The 16,593-nt window shown below is 38.0% G+C and overlaps 2 protein-coding genes across 3 annotated transcripts in view; one reads left to right on the top strand and one right to left on the bottom strand.

Moving 5' to 3' along the window:
* The first annotated feature begins 455 nt into the window (after positions 1-455).
* LOC124802796 (40S ribosomal protein S12) lies at positions 456-15,378 on the top strand. Of its 2 annotated transcripts, none has more exons than XM_047263798.1 (5): positions 456-534; positions 630-699; positions 813-947; positions 12,157-12,361; positions 15,264-15,378. In XM_047263798.1, the coding sequence occupies exons 2-5, from the start codon at positions 683-685 to the stop codon at positions 15,330-15,332; spliced, it is 426 nt and encodes a 141-aa protein (XP_047119754.1). In that variant the 5' UTR covers positions 456-534; positions 630-682; the 3' UTR covers positions 15,333-15,378. The 2 variants fall into 2 exon arrangements, with proteins under 2 accessions (XP_047119754.1, XP_047119755.1); XM_047263799.1 differs by having other exon boundaries at positions 476-528.
* The window catches only part of LOC124802795 (zinc finger MYND domain-containing protein 10), a 97,622-nt gene continuing 96,134 nt past the window's right edge, over positions 15,106-16,593 (bottom strand). The window contains exon 10 of the mRNA XM_047263797.1: positions 15,106-15,627. Within this exon, the coding sequence (XP_047119753.1) occupies positions 15,543-15,627 (85 nt within the window). The 3' untranslated portion in view covers positions 15,106-15,542. The remainder of the gene's footprint in view (positions 15,628-16,593) is intronic.

Here is a 16,593-nt window from a genome sequence, read left to right as displayed (position 1 = left end):
AGATGTCGTTGTTACGCGAGGGCTGCACTCTAGAAGGCATTTCATTCTGGGTTCCGCAGTTATTTTTTATTAAAACTCGCATAGCATTAAAATTCTGAGACGGGTCGTTGTGTACCGACAAGAGTCATTAGATCGTAGGACATGCAAAAGATCTCAACAGAAACCGAGATTTCCTTAACTACGATGTAAATTGTTCGAACAGTTGGAGTCGTTGGCCTATTCATAAACAGCCTTTGTGTAGTTACACTGTGTGCTGTTGATCACACAGGACGCCACACAACATAGATGCACAGCTTTCTTCGTGGAGTCAATTGAAAAAAATATGGGCGGAGATTAATGCCACAATGCAGATTATGGCATTAGAGTTGCGCGACTGTTATTTTAGATTGCTGTATGGAATTAGTTGTGGCGACACTTTTGTTGCATGTGTGAAGCTGGCATATACTATCGATTGACGCTACTTTGGTATTTGAAACTTCTGTGTTGTAATCTTTGATGTCTTCCTTTCTGGGGTGTGCAAGGCGTCGTGTAAGTGTTAGTACTGACCACGTTGTGAATATCCAATTTATTTGTCTTTGAGGTTTAAGCATCCGTAATATAACTACTACTAATAGCGTTTTATATTTTAGTGACGCCGTGAGGAGTTAAATATTCATTATCCAGATCGTCTCATAAACACGTGATGTCGGACGTTGATACGTAAGTGTAAATAGTGTTGACTGTTTCTTTGCACATGGCTTTTAATGATCTTTTTCATCCTCTGATGTGGAAACTTGGATTTTTCTTTAATTGCCTCAATATTTTGTTGTCAGCGATGATGTCCCTTCAGCGGCACCCGTTGCCGGAGGAATGGACATAAACACTGCTCTTCAAGAAGTTCTGAAAACTGCATTAACTAGTGGAACGCTAGCGCATGGTCTTCACGAAGCGGCTAAAGCACTAGACAAGTAAGTATAAAATTATTTGTATTTTTAACAGCTGACCGGAGACTTGGAACAATATCTTGTACAGATTTCGTCGTGAATACCAATGTTGTTCGCAGAGGTATCATATAGGTCTATGTCTTGTAACTTGCCGTTCGTGTATGAGAAAGTGTGTACTTGTTTTCTTGCCAGAGTTTAATCGAGGACCACACGTGCGATGTGCTTGTGTGTGTGTGTGTGTGTGTGTGTGTGTTTTATGGTGCAGATGTTGGGAATACTTTCTCAGTGTTTGCGTCATTCGTGTTTAATCAGTACTAATCGCGCACTAGTTAGTTTCGTATTCCATGGATAATTATGCACGATAAATCGTAATGATGTGGAACGAGTCATTTTACACTCACATCGCAAGTTAGTTTGTAATTATGGATACATGCTGAACGTTTATTTCTTTTATGTATATATTTTTAAGAAGGCTACTTTGCAAAGGGAGTTCGGAGCGAAAGTTTAACATCGGTTCCTGGCACAGCAGCACCTCCCACCTCCTTTTTCTTGGAGCAACCTCGTTGTACTTCCGAAGATTTAATACATTGGTGCGACATGGAAGTGAAACGAAAGTGGATGGCGAGTCACTAGGACTAGGTAGATTCTTTTCGCTCATATATCACACACCACGCACAACACCGCTCGTCAATCAACATTATACTATTCACCATGAATACTTATTACTGCGGCGCACCACATATTTACTTTAGAGTCGGTAACGAGTATAAACATCGCGGAGCGGCTCGAAGCTGATACTCGTAAAATGATTTCCAAAATAATGTCGATCATCGTTGATAGTTGTAAACACATATTTCCAGTGTATTGTTCAAAGAAATGTTCATTATAAATTATCAGATTTGTTTACGTGTTTCTATTTTCCATTTTTCTGTTTGTTTTTCAAACAATAGATTGCAGTTGAACAGGTGTTTCCTTAGCATTATTGGCATGTTTTTTATGTTTGAAGTTAACAGCTGTGACATATTTGTGATGTCTTATTCACCAGACACATACTGTTCGATTTTGTACAGGAAGCAATCTACACAGTTGGAGCACATGAAAGGATAGCAATAAATGGGAAGGGAATGAGGCAAGTTATGTAGCATATCCCTGACATGGCCTTCAGTCTGAAGAGAAGTTCCTTCGCTAACAAATTGGCATTTCTTTGCTGCCACAGTGTGTCCTATCAATCAGTCTCCTTGTTTTAGCCAGTTGTGCCCCTAATTTCTTTCCTCCCCAATTTGATTCAATACTTCATTCATTACATGGTTTACCCAACTAATAATCTTCAGCTTTCTTCTGTAGCACAACAATCTGATTTCTTGCAGGTGATAACAGCTGATGCCTTTCATTTTAGTTACGCATGTAACATGTCACATTTATGACCACCATATTGACAAAATTGTAAAACTGCATGGAAGGAAGGCAATTGGCGACTGTTTCTAGAAACAAAGTATTGTCTGCACATTTTATCAAAAGCCCAAACTGGTAGTGGACTAAAAAATGTTCTAAGGTGCCTTTTAATTGATTTTTGTGACATCTTTAAATTTGTTCGCCTATATAAACTGTTTTCTAAGAGTCCAATACCTACAATAAGAAATCAGAACTGCAGTAATGCACTCTACATCTGTACTCTGCAAACCACTGTGAGGTGCATGGCAGAGGGTGTCCCATTTTAACAGTTATTAGTTTCTTCCTGTTCCATTAATGTATGGAGTGTGGGAAGAATGATCGATTGAATGCTTCCGTGTGTGTGCAGGAATTATTCTAGTCCTATCCTCATGATCCCTATGTGAGTGATATGTAGTAAATTGTAGCATATTCCCAGTCATCAGATTAAGCTGGTTCTTGAAACTTTTAAAAGTATTTCTGGGATGGTTTACGTTCTTCATAAAGTGTCTGCCAGTTCAGTTCTTTTGGTATTTCTGTGACACTCTCACCGATCAAACAAACCTGTGACCATTCATGCTACTTATCTGTATATGTTCAATATCCTGTATTAGTCCCTATTTGGTATGGGTCCAACACACTTGAACAATATTCTAGTATGGGTTGCACAAGTGATTGGTTACAAATCTCCTTTTTAGGCTGATTGAACATCCCCAGTATTCTATCAATAAACTGAACCTGTTATTCTATCAATAAAATGAAGTCTGCCATCTGTTTTACCCATGACTTAGCTTATGTGAACATTCCATTTCATACCCTTACAAAGTGCTACACACAGATATTAGTGCTAGTTGGCCGATCTCAACAGTTACTCATTGATATTATAGGTGTAGGATACTGTTTTTTTGTTTTGTAAAGTGCAGAATTTTACATTTCTGGACATTTAGAGCAAGTTGCCAATCTGCACCACATTGAAATCTTATCAAGATCTGACTGAATATTTATGCAGCTTCTCTCAGATAGTATGTTGTTATATGTAACTGCATCATCTGCAAAAATCCTGATTTTACTATTGTCTGCAGGTCATTATAACAACATGAACAGCAAGAATCCCAATGCACTTTCCTGTGGCACAGTCAAAGTTGTTTCTACATCTGACGACGACTTTCCATTCAGCATAACATGCTGTCCTCCCTAACAAAATGTCCTCAGTGCAGTCACAAATTTTAGTTGATACCCCCATATGATCGTAATTTTGACAATAAGTGTGTCATACGGAGTCAAATGCTTTTCAAAAATCAAAAACTACAGCATCTACTGATTGGCCTTGATCCAAAGCTTTCAGTGTGTCGTGAGAAAAGTGCGAGTTGGGTTTCACGTGTTTTTGAAATCCTTGCTGTTGGCATTGAGGTGGTCAAGATACCTCATGTTTGAGCTCCAAATATGTTCTAAGGTTCTGCAACAAACTGATGTCAAGGTTATTGTATGGTAGTTTTGTGGATCACTACTACTACCCTTCTTGTAGATGAGTGTGCAGGGTGTATACGATCCGGGAAAAACCCGGGAATTTTTTCGGCCAGGAGAAAACCGGGAGAAACCTGGGAATTTTTTAGAATTCCGGGAATTTTTCATTGTTTTAGTTACCAGTTAAATGTTTGTGATCTTGACTGGTAAGAAGCAATACTCTATTGAAGGATATTACTGTATCCCGCTTTTACAGAATAATACTGCAGCAACAAAACATGAACGAGGGAGGAAAAAAAACGAAAATGCGACTTGAGTCGCAAAGGAAATGTGCCATATACAAACAACAACAAAACACTGTGCTCATACAAGTGTCTGCCAACCAAAGTGTGTCAAAGGCTTTAGGAAGAATATGCAGTGCTCCCTAACAACAAATTGCCTCTGATGAGTGTGACATGAGAGCTGTTTACATTAGATTCATTTGAGCAGTTGTGGGCGGGCTCTTGCGCTTGCGCAGTTGTCACATGTGAATAGTACCTTCTCCTGCTTTTGGCTACAGATGTGTGGCTTGGTGTCACTATCTAATTTGCTCCTGTTCGGAAATCGTAGATCCGGGGCTGATGCCCAGAGCAGTCTGAGTTGTAGTGGGGAGGTGGGTAGTCTCCATGTGACCTGTGTTTACATTTAGTGATTTTGCTGTTTCCTCTTCGGTTATTGCTCTCATCTGTGGCCGGGAGCTACCAAATGAATTAAAATATGTTCGCATAATTACGGAAGGCTAAAATATGTTGTTAGTTTCAGGTTTTATTTCCACCTTTCTGACAGTCCAAGCATTAATCGCCTTGCAGAACAATGAAGTTATATTTGTCTGTTTGCTAAAGAGATTTGCTTTTATTAATCTTATGCGCTGAAGCAGTCAATTTATTTGAAACGAAGTGTTTAATTTCACACTGTTGGCTAGTTTAAACTGTTCGCTGCATTTCAAGAGCACGTTTTCCAACTTCTAGCTCGTATGGAATTGTGCAATAATAATGAACCAAACATGAGGTAATAGAGTACTGGACTCTAGAAAATTTACATCCGAATCTGGACATACGATTATGCACTTTAAGCCGTATTATGCATTTTAGTATGGTTCACGAAATTCCGATGCTCCTGAAGTATCCTCTGATGCCTTGTTTCTTTTATGACATAATGCAAGATCTTTTAATGCTTTACGCGTACGAACATGCGGGCTTCCTGCATCATCGTAGCTGCGCAGGCGCAGTGACACCTGTTATCTGGCGCTCTCTGGCAACTGCTGAAACGAACCAATTTCTAGCAGGTCACAGGAAAATATTCCGAATGATGATTTGAAAAGTGTTACTTTCAAAGTAAATTTCCTTTTACGCACTTTCAAAGTAAATTTCCTTTTACGCAAGATGAACTATGTGCGAGAACGTACGATGAATTTCTTAGATCAGAGCATTTATTGGACTCTCATTCAAAAATCAACTCTTTGAGGACGACCATCTAGAAGAATTTAGAGCCCAGAAGATCAGACATTTATGTTGTTAAAAATTTTACTGGCACATTGTGTGATGTTTCTTAAAGTGTAACAAGCGCAAAAAGATCAGCATTATATGTGGAAGCTTAGCTTCTCTTGCAGCTTATTAATCTTAGAGACGAATATTATTTGTGAAAGCTTTGTTTTTCTTGTAGCAACACTGTCGATTAATTTCCACCATTAACTTTTCTTTTTTGTGTGTTCGCGCTACTTAAGTGAACTTGCTATTGGTTGACTACATCATGTGTCCTATGCTGTCATCAGCTGGTGAGATCACGTGACATGAGCTATGACTGGCTCACAAAAGCCCATCGCAATCTCAATTTCATTGCTTCGGAAAGTAACATGCAGTGTTCGATGGAATTAGAATTTATACCTCCGTAACACGGAAAAATGCAGCGTACATGTTGCTGCACATCAAAGATCTTTCCAATACGTGTTTATTTCCCCCCTGGGTTTCGTGTTCTAAAGTGCCGGCAAATTCTAAGTCTGTGTAGAAAACCATAAACGTTCTAAGGATTGATAAGTTTTACAGTGCCGAGGAAAAGTATACTGTCACTTAACACAGAAAAAGCATATTTTCAACCAGGAAATCTGGAATTTTTTTCCTTGTCCATGTATACACCCTGGTGTGACCTATACCTTTTACCAAGAGCTGGGCATTCACAAATTCAGTATAGAATCTGACGGGATTCCACTGGGGCCTGGAGCTTTGTTCATTTTTAATTATTTCAGCTGTTTCTCAACATCACGCCAGTAATATTTATTTCATTCACCTTTTCATAGGTACAAAATTTTAATTGGGATTATTCTCCTGGGTTTTCTTTATAAAAGAACATTGGAAAAGATAGTTAAGCATTTCAGGTTTTGCTTTGCTGCCCTCAATTTCAGTTCCTGTCTGATTTGCAAGGGGCAGGACACTAACTTTGGTGCTATTAACAGTTTTCACATATGACCTGATTTTCTTTGGGTTATGTGGAAGATCAGTTGACAATATTCTGCTGTGGTATTAATTGAAGATAGCGGTTGCTCTCTTAGCAGCCAAATGTGTTTCATTCAACATTTCTGTCTTATTTCCCCATGTTTTGCTTTTTTTTTTTTTTTTTTAAGTTGGACTGGACTGTTGTACTGGGTACATGGCTATCTAATGTGTGGTCAGCTATTCTTCTAAACTTCAGCTGTAGTTCCTGTACATGTTGTGCCCAGCTACAAATTCCCCATTGAGATGTGACACCACTGATGTTTTTTTAAAAAGCTTATTGAACATGTATATCTTATTCTTGTTTAAGCTGTCCTTAACACTTTGGTGGTCATTGTTGCCACAACCCCATCATGGTCACAGATACCAGTTTTGATGTGGACATCCTCAAAGAGGTCAGGTCTGTTCGTTGCCATTAGATGCAATATGTTTCCATCATGAGTGAGGTTCATAACTATCAGTTCTAGGTAGTTCGCAGAGAAGGCATTTAGTAAAGTTTCCCAGGATATTCTATCATGCCCACCACTAACAAAACTGTAATCTTCCCAATTAAATGTGGAATGACTAAAGTCTGCACCGATGATTGCAGTATGATTGGGTAACTTTCATGCAAGTGGACTGTTTTCTCGAAAGTTTTTGGTTACATCAGGGGGCAAGTGTGGTGGGCGATAGGAGGATCCAGTTATCATTTTATGCCCACCCTGATACAAACAACAAATGTATAGCATTTTGTAGTATTGTTACAGTAATGACCATGTTTACCCAGTTTCGAAACGTATCCAATTAGAAATTGAACTTCATGAACGCTTGCGAGGGCTACATACATAGCCCACAGACTTCCAGCAACTATTTAAATGCCTTTGTGCTGTGGGAACTGGCATGCTGTTAGTGTGAGAGGGTTCTTACCAGAGGAATACAGGAAACAGTGGCACAGTGATGTGCCAATTTTTTAGACTAAATGACATTTTTACTCACTGGCCTACATCTGTATCCCGCATGTGCATAGTATTGTTAATACTGGCCTGGATTCTTACCTGAGCTCGATATTCGTTCAGTTGCTTGTTCTTACTCAAAAGGTGTGTTTAATTTTCCTGTAGGTGACATCTACCTTTCCCCTAGTTGTGCAAGATTCTACAGCCTTGCATTTTACTTGTAGCCATTTTGAATTTTGTCGGTCCGTTCAACAGTTTAATTTGCTGTATTTTCTGTTTTCCTGTTTCATCAGTTAATTCAATATCTCCTACTAGGTCTTGTTTTTTTACTCATGTGATCCCGTGTTGCATTCACTATTTCATCTCTTAGTTCTAGCCATTTGTCTTCTGTTGTAGTCCTTTCCCTTATTTCAGTACAGCATTGCCTGATCCCTCTGGAACCACCACCCTCTGGTTCTTTCAATTTATCCAGGTCCCATCCCCTTAATTTCCTATCTTTTTGCAATTTCTTCAGTTTCACTCTGCAGGTCATAACCAATAAATTATGAACAGCGATCAAATGCGCCCATGGAAATATTTCACCGTTTAAAATCCTCTTACCATTATAAAAATGTTATAGGAAAGTTCTTGTAGAAAGTAAATATTTAAGATTGAAGGAGATCACACACCAAACAGAAGTAGTGTGAAGTGTTTGAAATGCTGGCATGTAGGGGCTTAGGTGTTTTTCTTTTTTTCCAGCTTGTCATAGGATAACTCCAAAAACTAGCATGTCTGCTTTCTTTTTTTGCTTATTGACAATTCAATGCTTGTGCTTTTCGGTGAGTGATCTCCCAACTAGAAATCTTCCATATACTCAGGTCTCTTCTGTGTATAAAATTTTTTCGTGAAAGTAAGTATTAGTGATAATTAAATTACCTTCTTTCCCTTGTTCTACTACTGAATTTGTCAAGCTTCACAATTAAATTGTCTGAATAATTTCTTTCTCGTTGTCATATATTCTTTCAAGCTACTTGCCTGTGGATTGAGTTGACACGTAAATTTGCACTACAACAGATGGGTAAAGGTAGAAAAGGGCCAATGGTGTACTTACATGTTTTGTACAGGAATGTTGTCAACATTTATGAGGTATGGTGGGACCAAAAGAATGTATGTCAGCTGTTTATGCAGCCAATGCAATAGCAGCAGGTAGACATGTTTTGAACTAATACGTTCGGAAGAAAGGGTGCAATATTGGTGGATCAGTGTTGTTGTTTTTTTGTTAAATTGTTGATACACTTAAGTGTGCTCCCTCATATAGATTGTGTTCATTTCACCACCCCATTTGATACATGTTCATGTCCCTGCAATTAATCCACAAGACATTCACTGGCAACAGTCTTCTTTATAGCACTTGCTGGCATAATCACAAAATATTTCTCTCCAGACTCACTAACAAACTGAGAAACAACAAACAAGGCAATGGTTTCAATTTTGAGGCTAGAAGTAAATTGCCACTTCTCTCACCTCTCATTGGTTATGTCAAAGAATTATCCCAATGGCTCTGCCAAACTGACGTGTTGCCAACCTATGAGCAATACATAAACACTGCTGTGACTTCTGCTGCTAGCCCTGATCTTGACTCAAAGTTTTTCTTCACTGTGGTGGTGTTCACTGTACTGTTTGTAGTAGGCTACATAGTTTAACCATATCTTTTTCTTTTTGTTTTATTTCAGAAACATATATAGGTGCACAGATAACATGTCATATTAGTCTTTGACCAAAATTTGGCCACTTCCAGTCCATTTTCAGTTGACACTGAAGCATGTGCTGGACAATCTGGACTTCTCCATGATAACACTTACAAGGGAACCTCCCCATCGCACACCCCTCAGATTTAGTTATAAGTTGGCACAGTGGATAGGCCTTGAAAAATTGAACACAGATCAATTGAGAAAACAGGAAGAAGTTGTGTGGAACTGTGAAAAAATAAGCAAAATATACAGACTGAGTAGTCCATGGGCCACATATGCAACATCTAGGACACCAGAAACCCAGGAGCGCCGTGGTCTCGTGAGCAGCTGCAGAACGGGAGGTCCTTGGTTCAAGTCTTCCCTCGAGTGAAAAGTTTACTTTCTTTATTCTTGCATAGTTATTATCTGTCCGTTTGTTCATTGACATCTCTGTTCACTGTAATAAGTTTAGTGTCTGTGTTTTGCGACCGCACCGCAAAACCGTGCGATTATTAGACAAAAGGACGTGCCTCTCCGATGGGAACCGAAAACATTTGATCGCAAGGTCATAGGTCAACCGATTCCTCCACAGGAAAACACATCTGATATATTCTATGCGACACTGGTGACGGCATGTGCGTCACATGACAGGAATATGTTGTCGACCCACCTAACTTGTACACTTGGCGAATGGGTAAAAAGATTCTTCTACCTTGCCCGATTTAGGTTTTCTTGTGGATGTGATAATCACTCTCAAAAAAGTGATGAAAACATAAGAGTTTGTCACATAAACTGAAAATAAAACAATTAAATTTTTCACTCGATGGAAGATTTGAACCAAGGACCTCTCGTTCCGCAGCTGCTCACGTTACCACGAGACTACGGCGCTCCTTCGTTACCAATGTCCTTGATGTTGCATATCTTCCCATGAACTACTCAGTTTGCATATTTTGCTTATTTTTTCACAGTTCCACACAACTTCTTCCTGTTTTCTCAATTGATCTGTGTTCAGTTTTTCAAGGCCTATCCACTGTGCCAGCTTATAACTAAATCTGAGGGGGTGCGATGGGGAGGTTCCCTTGTTAGTGTTGTTTTCTGTTGCCAGGTTAAACCTTGATGCGCCCACTTCTGATCTCAGACCATTCAAAGATTTCCAGATCATTCATTCCTCACCATTTCCTGGAGGCAGAGTTTCAGAAATTCTTTTCCAACTAGAGAGAAGGGAAGTCTTATCCCTTCAATGTTGCACCCTGGCAATTTCAGGAGTGGTAGTGCCTCTGATGTTCTAAGGAAATTCTTCCTTGACTTCAACCGCTGTGAAATTCAGTTTATGTCCGTACAGAGGATGATTCCTATTTATTTATTTTCTGCAGTTTCTCTTCAAATGGGAGGTTGTGTTATTCCTGTAAGGCAGGAGCCGGTTTCAACCTACTTGTTATAATTCTGCAGGTGTCATTAAAAGCGACATTTGCCTGTTTGGCAGGTGATGAATTATACCAAACTCTGCTGCAGAGTAGGCTGATGCCAGTGCAGACGTTCAGATGGTTTCAGGTTGACTACATCACTGTGATGTGGCCAGTTTTCTTAACGGATTATTCATGGTGGAAAATTTCAACTTGCTATTCATGCAGTGCATTCTATTGAAAGTAAGATCTGTCCAGTGTCGGACCTGGGTATTTTGGAGTGTAGAAATGTTGCAACTCAACTTCTGACCATATCATCAGTTTACGAGTAGCCTTCCTATTTCTCAAATGAAAACCACACACTTGAGTCTTTGAGGGGTTTGGTTTAAGCTGATTTATACTATAGTATATTAATAGATCTTCAAGGGCATTTGTCAGGGTCTTCTCCAGTTATTAAAAGCCTGAGCTCTGAGTGGCAAGAGCAAGATCAGCAGCATACATGAAACTTTAGATGTTGGGGTCACAGGTTGGTCATTTGTATACATTATGAGTAGGATTGGAGCCATACTGCTTCCTCGGGAAGACCGTTTCTCTGTAGTTTCCATGCACTTGAAAGTCAACAGAGAATTAGGTTTTTCAGAATTGCTGTGATGAACCCAGTTAGGCCAGAATTGTAGGTTATATTGTGTACCTGTAGTAGTAGTAGTAGTAGTAGTAGTAGTAGTAGTAGCTGGTGGTTGACAGTGTCATAGGTCGCTGATAAGTCGTTGACAAATACCACCCCTGTCGCTTTTAGAGCTTCAAACCCAGTTTCAATTAACTGCGTGAGATTCAACAGTTGTCCGGTGCAGCTTTTAATCCTGTATTGACCAAACCAGTAATCCCATTCTTCCTGTCACTGCACTTCAGTAATTCCCACAATATTTAACTTCAAACTGTTTCGTTTTGTAAGTTCTCTAACCTACCTATTTCATGAAATGATTTAGAGTTATAATCTTGAGTTGTCCCTGTCAAGAATTCTGTATTTGGCATATTTTACTTTCCAAATATTTTATCCGAGAAGATACTATGGCCATTACGCCATACTAAATTTATGTCCAGCCATCTAGATTTAGGTTTCTATAGTTTTTGTGAATCAGGTTTTGAAATAATACTGCCAGCTTTGTTTGTCATCCTTGCTCCATTACAGTGTGTGCTCAGGCTCCAGTTATCCCATTATCAGGTATTTGGGCTGTGCTGCTTTTCTAATTTCACAATTGCCATGACATTAAACCTTTATCTTCCTTTTGCTCCCATACAGTGGAAAACAATCATTGAACCATTTTTAGAGCATAGTGGTAAAAATGAAACAGTTATTGTAGACTGTTTTTGAAGAGGTTTGTGATTGTAATAAATTGTAATATTGTTGCAGGGAATAACAGAAAGCTGCAGAATTTGAAACAAACACTTAAGATTCTTATGTTAATATTTGTGGTCTCTATCTGCTCTGAGTGTAGTTTTGTGACCTGTTGTCTTTATAAGAACACTCCAAAGCACGTTAATGTTGTTTTAGTTTTATGTTTAAATTGTGTTTATCAGATCCACACTATATTCTGTAAGTGAGCTTTTTTTGTGCCAGTGATGAAAGTAAAAGGTCTCCCTCTTCTGAAGTGAAGTGTTACCCAAAAAATTACAGTAAATGTAGAGAGAACCTTTCTGATGGCATTTGATATTCAATTTATTATGTGGCTTTTCTGTAGTATTGAAAACTAATACTTTATTGTGAATTACAGGCGACAGGCACTGCTGTGTGTTCTCGCTGAAAATTGTGATGAACCAATGTATAAGAAACTGGTTCAAGCCCTATGTAATGAACACCAGATTCCTCTTATCAAAGTGGATAACAACAAGAAGCTGGGTGAATGGGCTGGGCTTTGCAAAATAGACAGTTCTGGGAAAGCTCGAAAAGTTGTTGGATGCTCCTGTGTTGTTGTGAAGGTAATGTTACACACATTTTTTTCAATGAATTTGTTGAGAGTGCCAGAATGTGTATTTGTCAATGGCAGTTTGTGAAAAGACAGTGTTTCCTGTTTGACCAAGACTGTTGTAAAAATAATGTTGAGGATGTTTTAACGTAGATGGCCTGTTTACTGGCCTTTGCTGAAATCTGAATTCCTCAGATGGAAGTCCAGTCATGGTAAAATAACCCCAAACATGGATGCTGTGTTGTTACTGAGACTGGATTGATAATTGAGATGTACAGTGCATAGAAGGGAATTTGGCAACTGAGTAGCAGGTGCAATCTGTGTGCACCTATTGTTTGGGTGTGGCATCAGACTACTTAGATGTGATGTTTTCTCTTGTAAGGTATATTAGAAAATAGTCCATTAGGTTGAATGAAGAACAGTTGTAGGTGGACGAGACATATTTGGGAAGCAACAGAGAAAATTAGCAATGTTAGTATAGTAGATTTGTTAGCAATTCAAGCCTGTAGTGTATCACTTTTCTTCCTAACATGAAAAGCATGACATTGGTTTTCACTTGGATTATGAAGTTGCATTGAGTGGTCTGTGGTCTGGAATGAGATCACATAGTGTAATTACCTCTGATTTCGACAATGAATGAAATTAGGCTCATCATGGTTCATAGTTTGATTCAAACGTAGAGTTTGTAGTTATCTGCAATGTGATTTTCTTTGTGGTTTTACTTGCCTTACTGTTCACTGCTTGTGTTCAGCATGAAGTTACAGGTCTCCTTATTGCAGGACACACACACACACACACACACACACACACACACACACGGACAGAGTCCTTGCAGACTATAGGGTTGGAAAAGTGAGAGATCTGTTTTAACTTTGGTGAAGGACACAACTTTATCACATTGTTATTACCATAGAATCAGTACCTTATCAGAAATTGTATGTTTAGGCTTTGCCATATTGTTCTGTGTTCAGGTTATGTAAGTGAAAGAGTTGAAGATACTCATATAAAGTAACTTCCATACACCTTTTGACATAAATCTAAAATGTTTTGTGCTTAGTTTTGAGCATGAAGTTTCTTTTATGTTGAAGAAATGTAGTATTTGAGTACTAATGTTAGGGAATCTGACAATTTTGTGTCAGTAATGCGCTATATATTTGTTTCAATATTTTACTGGTCTTTAAAGTGTTTCATGTTTTATCATATAATTTGTTTTCTGGTTTTATTGAGTAAATTAACATTTTGTCAGTGTTTAGGTGGGCAGGTTGTCTTGATTGCTTGCATCACTTTCTGCAGTAGTGAAATTGCTGTCTGTATGTGATCTGTCTCTTTCATTTATACTTCCCTATACACATTTGTTCATTCAACACTGGTTACAGTCATCGAAACTGTAAGTCTGTGAAGATCTCTCAAGTGCCATAAGTACAGTGTCATCCTCTGACTACTTCAATGTGTGCTTGCAGGCTGCAGAGGGAAGCAATTTTGTTAATATGAACAGCAATTGTTTAAATGAGTCTTGAGTAGGCTCCTTTCCAGTCCTGTCTTATCAGGTGTGCATTCTTCGTGTTGGCCAAGAAACAGAATTTCATGTTTACAATACAATGAGGAGGACAAGTTGCCACAGTGTAAAGAAGTGATGTTGAGTTGTAGACAGACAATGAAAGGACTGTTACACATTCTTCAAAAATAAAAATGGGCGCGCGCTCACACATTCATAGAAGCAAGGAAAAAGCCAACACTGTGTGCATGCATTACTGCTGTCTATGCCCACTCTGGGCAGAATGGCTGGTGTGTGTGTGTGTGTGTGTGTGTGTGTGTGTGTGTGTGTGTGTGTGTGTGTGTGTGTGTGTGTGTGTGTGTGTGTGTGAGAGAGAGAGAGAGAGAGAGAGAGATGCTGCTGATTTTCTAAACAAGGCTTTGGCCAAAAGCTGTGTGTGTAAGTGTGTTTATTGTGCATGTGCAAGTTGTCATAGCACTCTATCCTTTTCATAGTATTGTTAACATTCCAATGTGGACTTCCCAATGTTTGGAATTACATGTTTCCTGGAGATGGTGTTTGGGTGCCACAGTAATAGCAAATGCTTGTGGGCAGAATAGGTATGAATGTTTTTCTTGATGCAGATTTTGAGAACTCTGAATTCTGGTTGTAGAGTTTTAGAATTTTTTTGTAGATGGTTGGCAAATCCTCAGGTGAACAGCATTGTTGAATGAAGCTATTGTAAACTATACAGAAAGTTTTTATTTGTAGAAAATCAGTAAAGACATTTTATGCAAATACTTTGTTGGATGGTTTAAATATTTTAGATTCCATATACATAGGTGTTTCTGTAAATCACTTACACATCCATTGAAAAGGACATTATTGATTTTCTTTTTCATTAATGTCCAATCCTAGATAAAGTGTAGTTCATTATTTATTGTGTCAAGAGTGACAGTAGACCATGATCTTGGTTTTAAACCACAATTTGATTAAGGTAATATTTATACCATTTTCATAAATTTGTTCTATGATCTATGCCTTTCTTGTAATGTAGTATATTAAAAATGAGTGAATAATTTTAGATGATGTAAATACTGTGGAGATGGAGATACATTTAAGGATTGAAAATGTAAATAAGATATGTATTCATGTTATTGTCTTACTTATGTACTAACCACTGTCGTGGTTTTTTTATTGATTCAGTAAATTTACATTAGTTAGAGCCATTACAAGCACTTAATCACCATACTTAGTACATAAAGAAATACAGTAAGGTATAATGAAATGATGATCTGAAGGCGGCTCCCTCTTCTGAGGTGTTACCCAAATATATACAATGTGCTGTGAAAGCCTTTCTGAAGTATTCGATAATTATGTCTTATGTATCTATGTTAAGCAAAAGGTATGTACTTTTCAGTGCACAAACATTTTGTTTCAGGATTACGGTGAAGAGACTCAAGCATATGATGTCCTGAAAGAATATCTTAAGCAAACGAGAGAACCATAAAATATTTTTTTGTACAAAGGATGTATTAAAACAAAACAAAAAAATGCATTTTGTTTCATTGCTACACCAAAAATCCTGCTAAATAAATGGCATGTAAAATGTCTTCGTAGCAGTCCATATGTGGCTGTTTGGTTGAAAACATATATTTTGTTAGTATATGCAAATTACAAGGTAAAGCATTTACTTTTGTTGCAGTGGTGATACCTGCAATTAATTCACACTCAATTTCTGGAATGATTCAGAAAGTTTATTGCATGTAGTTTTGTGTGTTGGCCAGTTTTTTACTTGGCATTCCCTGAAAAAAAGCAGATATATTTGTACCTGTTGATTCACAGCACACTCAGTTGTAAATCTAACATTGTTGTTAAAATAGTATCAGTGGGAAAATTAGAGAAAACTTGAGACAAGAGTGACTTTTAGTCCTAACCTCTGCAAGTAAAATTCCTGTTTGTGCCCACATGAAGTACAGAAAACAATTAAAGGTTTTGGAACTTTCTTCACTTGTACAGGAAAGAGCAAGCTGGGATCTCTCATCTACTCTTATTGTACCTTCAGTTATTTTATTTTACTTGCTTTCCATTTTTTGTAAATTTTCTAAGTAGTATACAATTAGAAACCCCAACCATTCTCTTGCCCTTTAAATTCAATATTAAACACTTTTTTTACAGTGTGGTGATGCAACTAGTTTTACTGTAGAATCTGTTCATCAAAATATGACTTCATTTTTTTGTGAGCTGGTATGTATTTACGGTCTATGTGACACAACTTGCCAGGAATACTGACATTCCAGTGTTTCAGTAACACATTCAGTTTCTGTGAAACTAATTAATTAGAGATAATTAACAGATTTCAGGAGCAGTTTCTTTTTCCGTTGCAGATTTTGTTTTTGTACTCGTTAGATTCTGACCTCAGCCATTTTACTTTTGTTAACCTAATTTTTATGCACAGAATAACATACTGCAGTAATGAAGCCACTAAAATTTTTGCATTATGTACAGGCTGTGAGTAATGGCTGTCTCAAAGTTGTAAACATGAATTGGCAGTACTTCGTTTTAATCTGTTTATACTTTGTAATGTCTCCATGTCAACTGAATACATTTCTTTGATTATCTGGCTTTGTCCAGCTTACTGTGTCCACTAATAGTAGAGTTCAATACCAACTTGAATATTTATCTGACTTTGTGTAAAAGTGCACTGTGATTTTATAGGGCATTACGATTGGAGCGGGTGTGTGTCTGCTTGCCTATAAATATTTGATGTG

This window comes from Schistocerca piceifrons, chromosome 6 (assembly GCF_021461385.2).
Source record: "Schistocerca piceifrons isolate TAMUIC-IGC-003096 chromosome 6, iqSchPice1.1, whole genome shotgun sequence".
Lineage (NCBI taxonomy): Eukaryota > Metazoa > Arthropoda > Insecta > Orthoptera > Acrididae > Schistocerca > Schistocerca piceifrons.
This window is presented reverse-complemented; position numbering and strand designations above follow the sequence as displayed.

What these genes read in the sequence shown, in the direction of transcription:
- LOC124802796 (XM_047263798.1), top strand. An exon ending in GCGGCTAAAGCACTAGACAA is followed by an intron (nt 948 to 12,156) that starts GTAAGTATAAAA and finishes TGTGAATTACAG; the next exon opens with GCGACAGGCACTGCTGTGTG. An exon ending in GCTCCTGTGTTGTTGTGAAG is followed by an intron (nt 12,362 to 15,263) that starts GTAATGTTACAC and finishes ATTTTGTTTCAG; the next exon opens with GATTACGGTGAAGAGACTCA.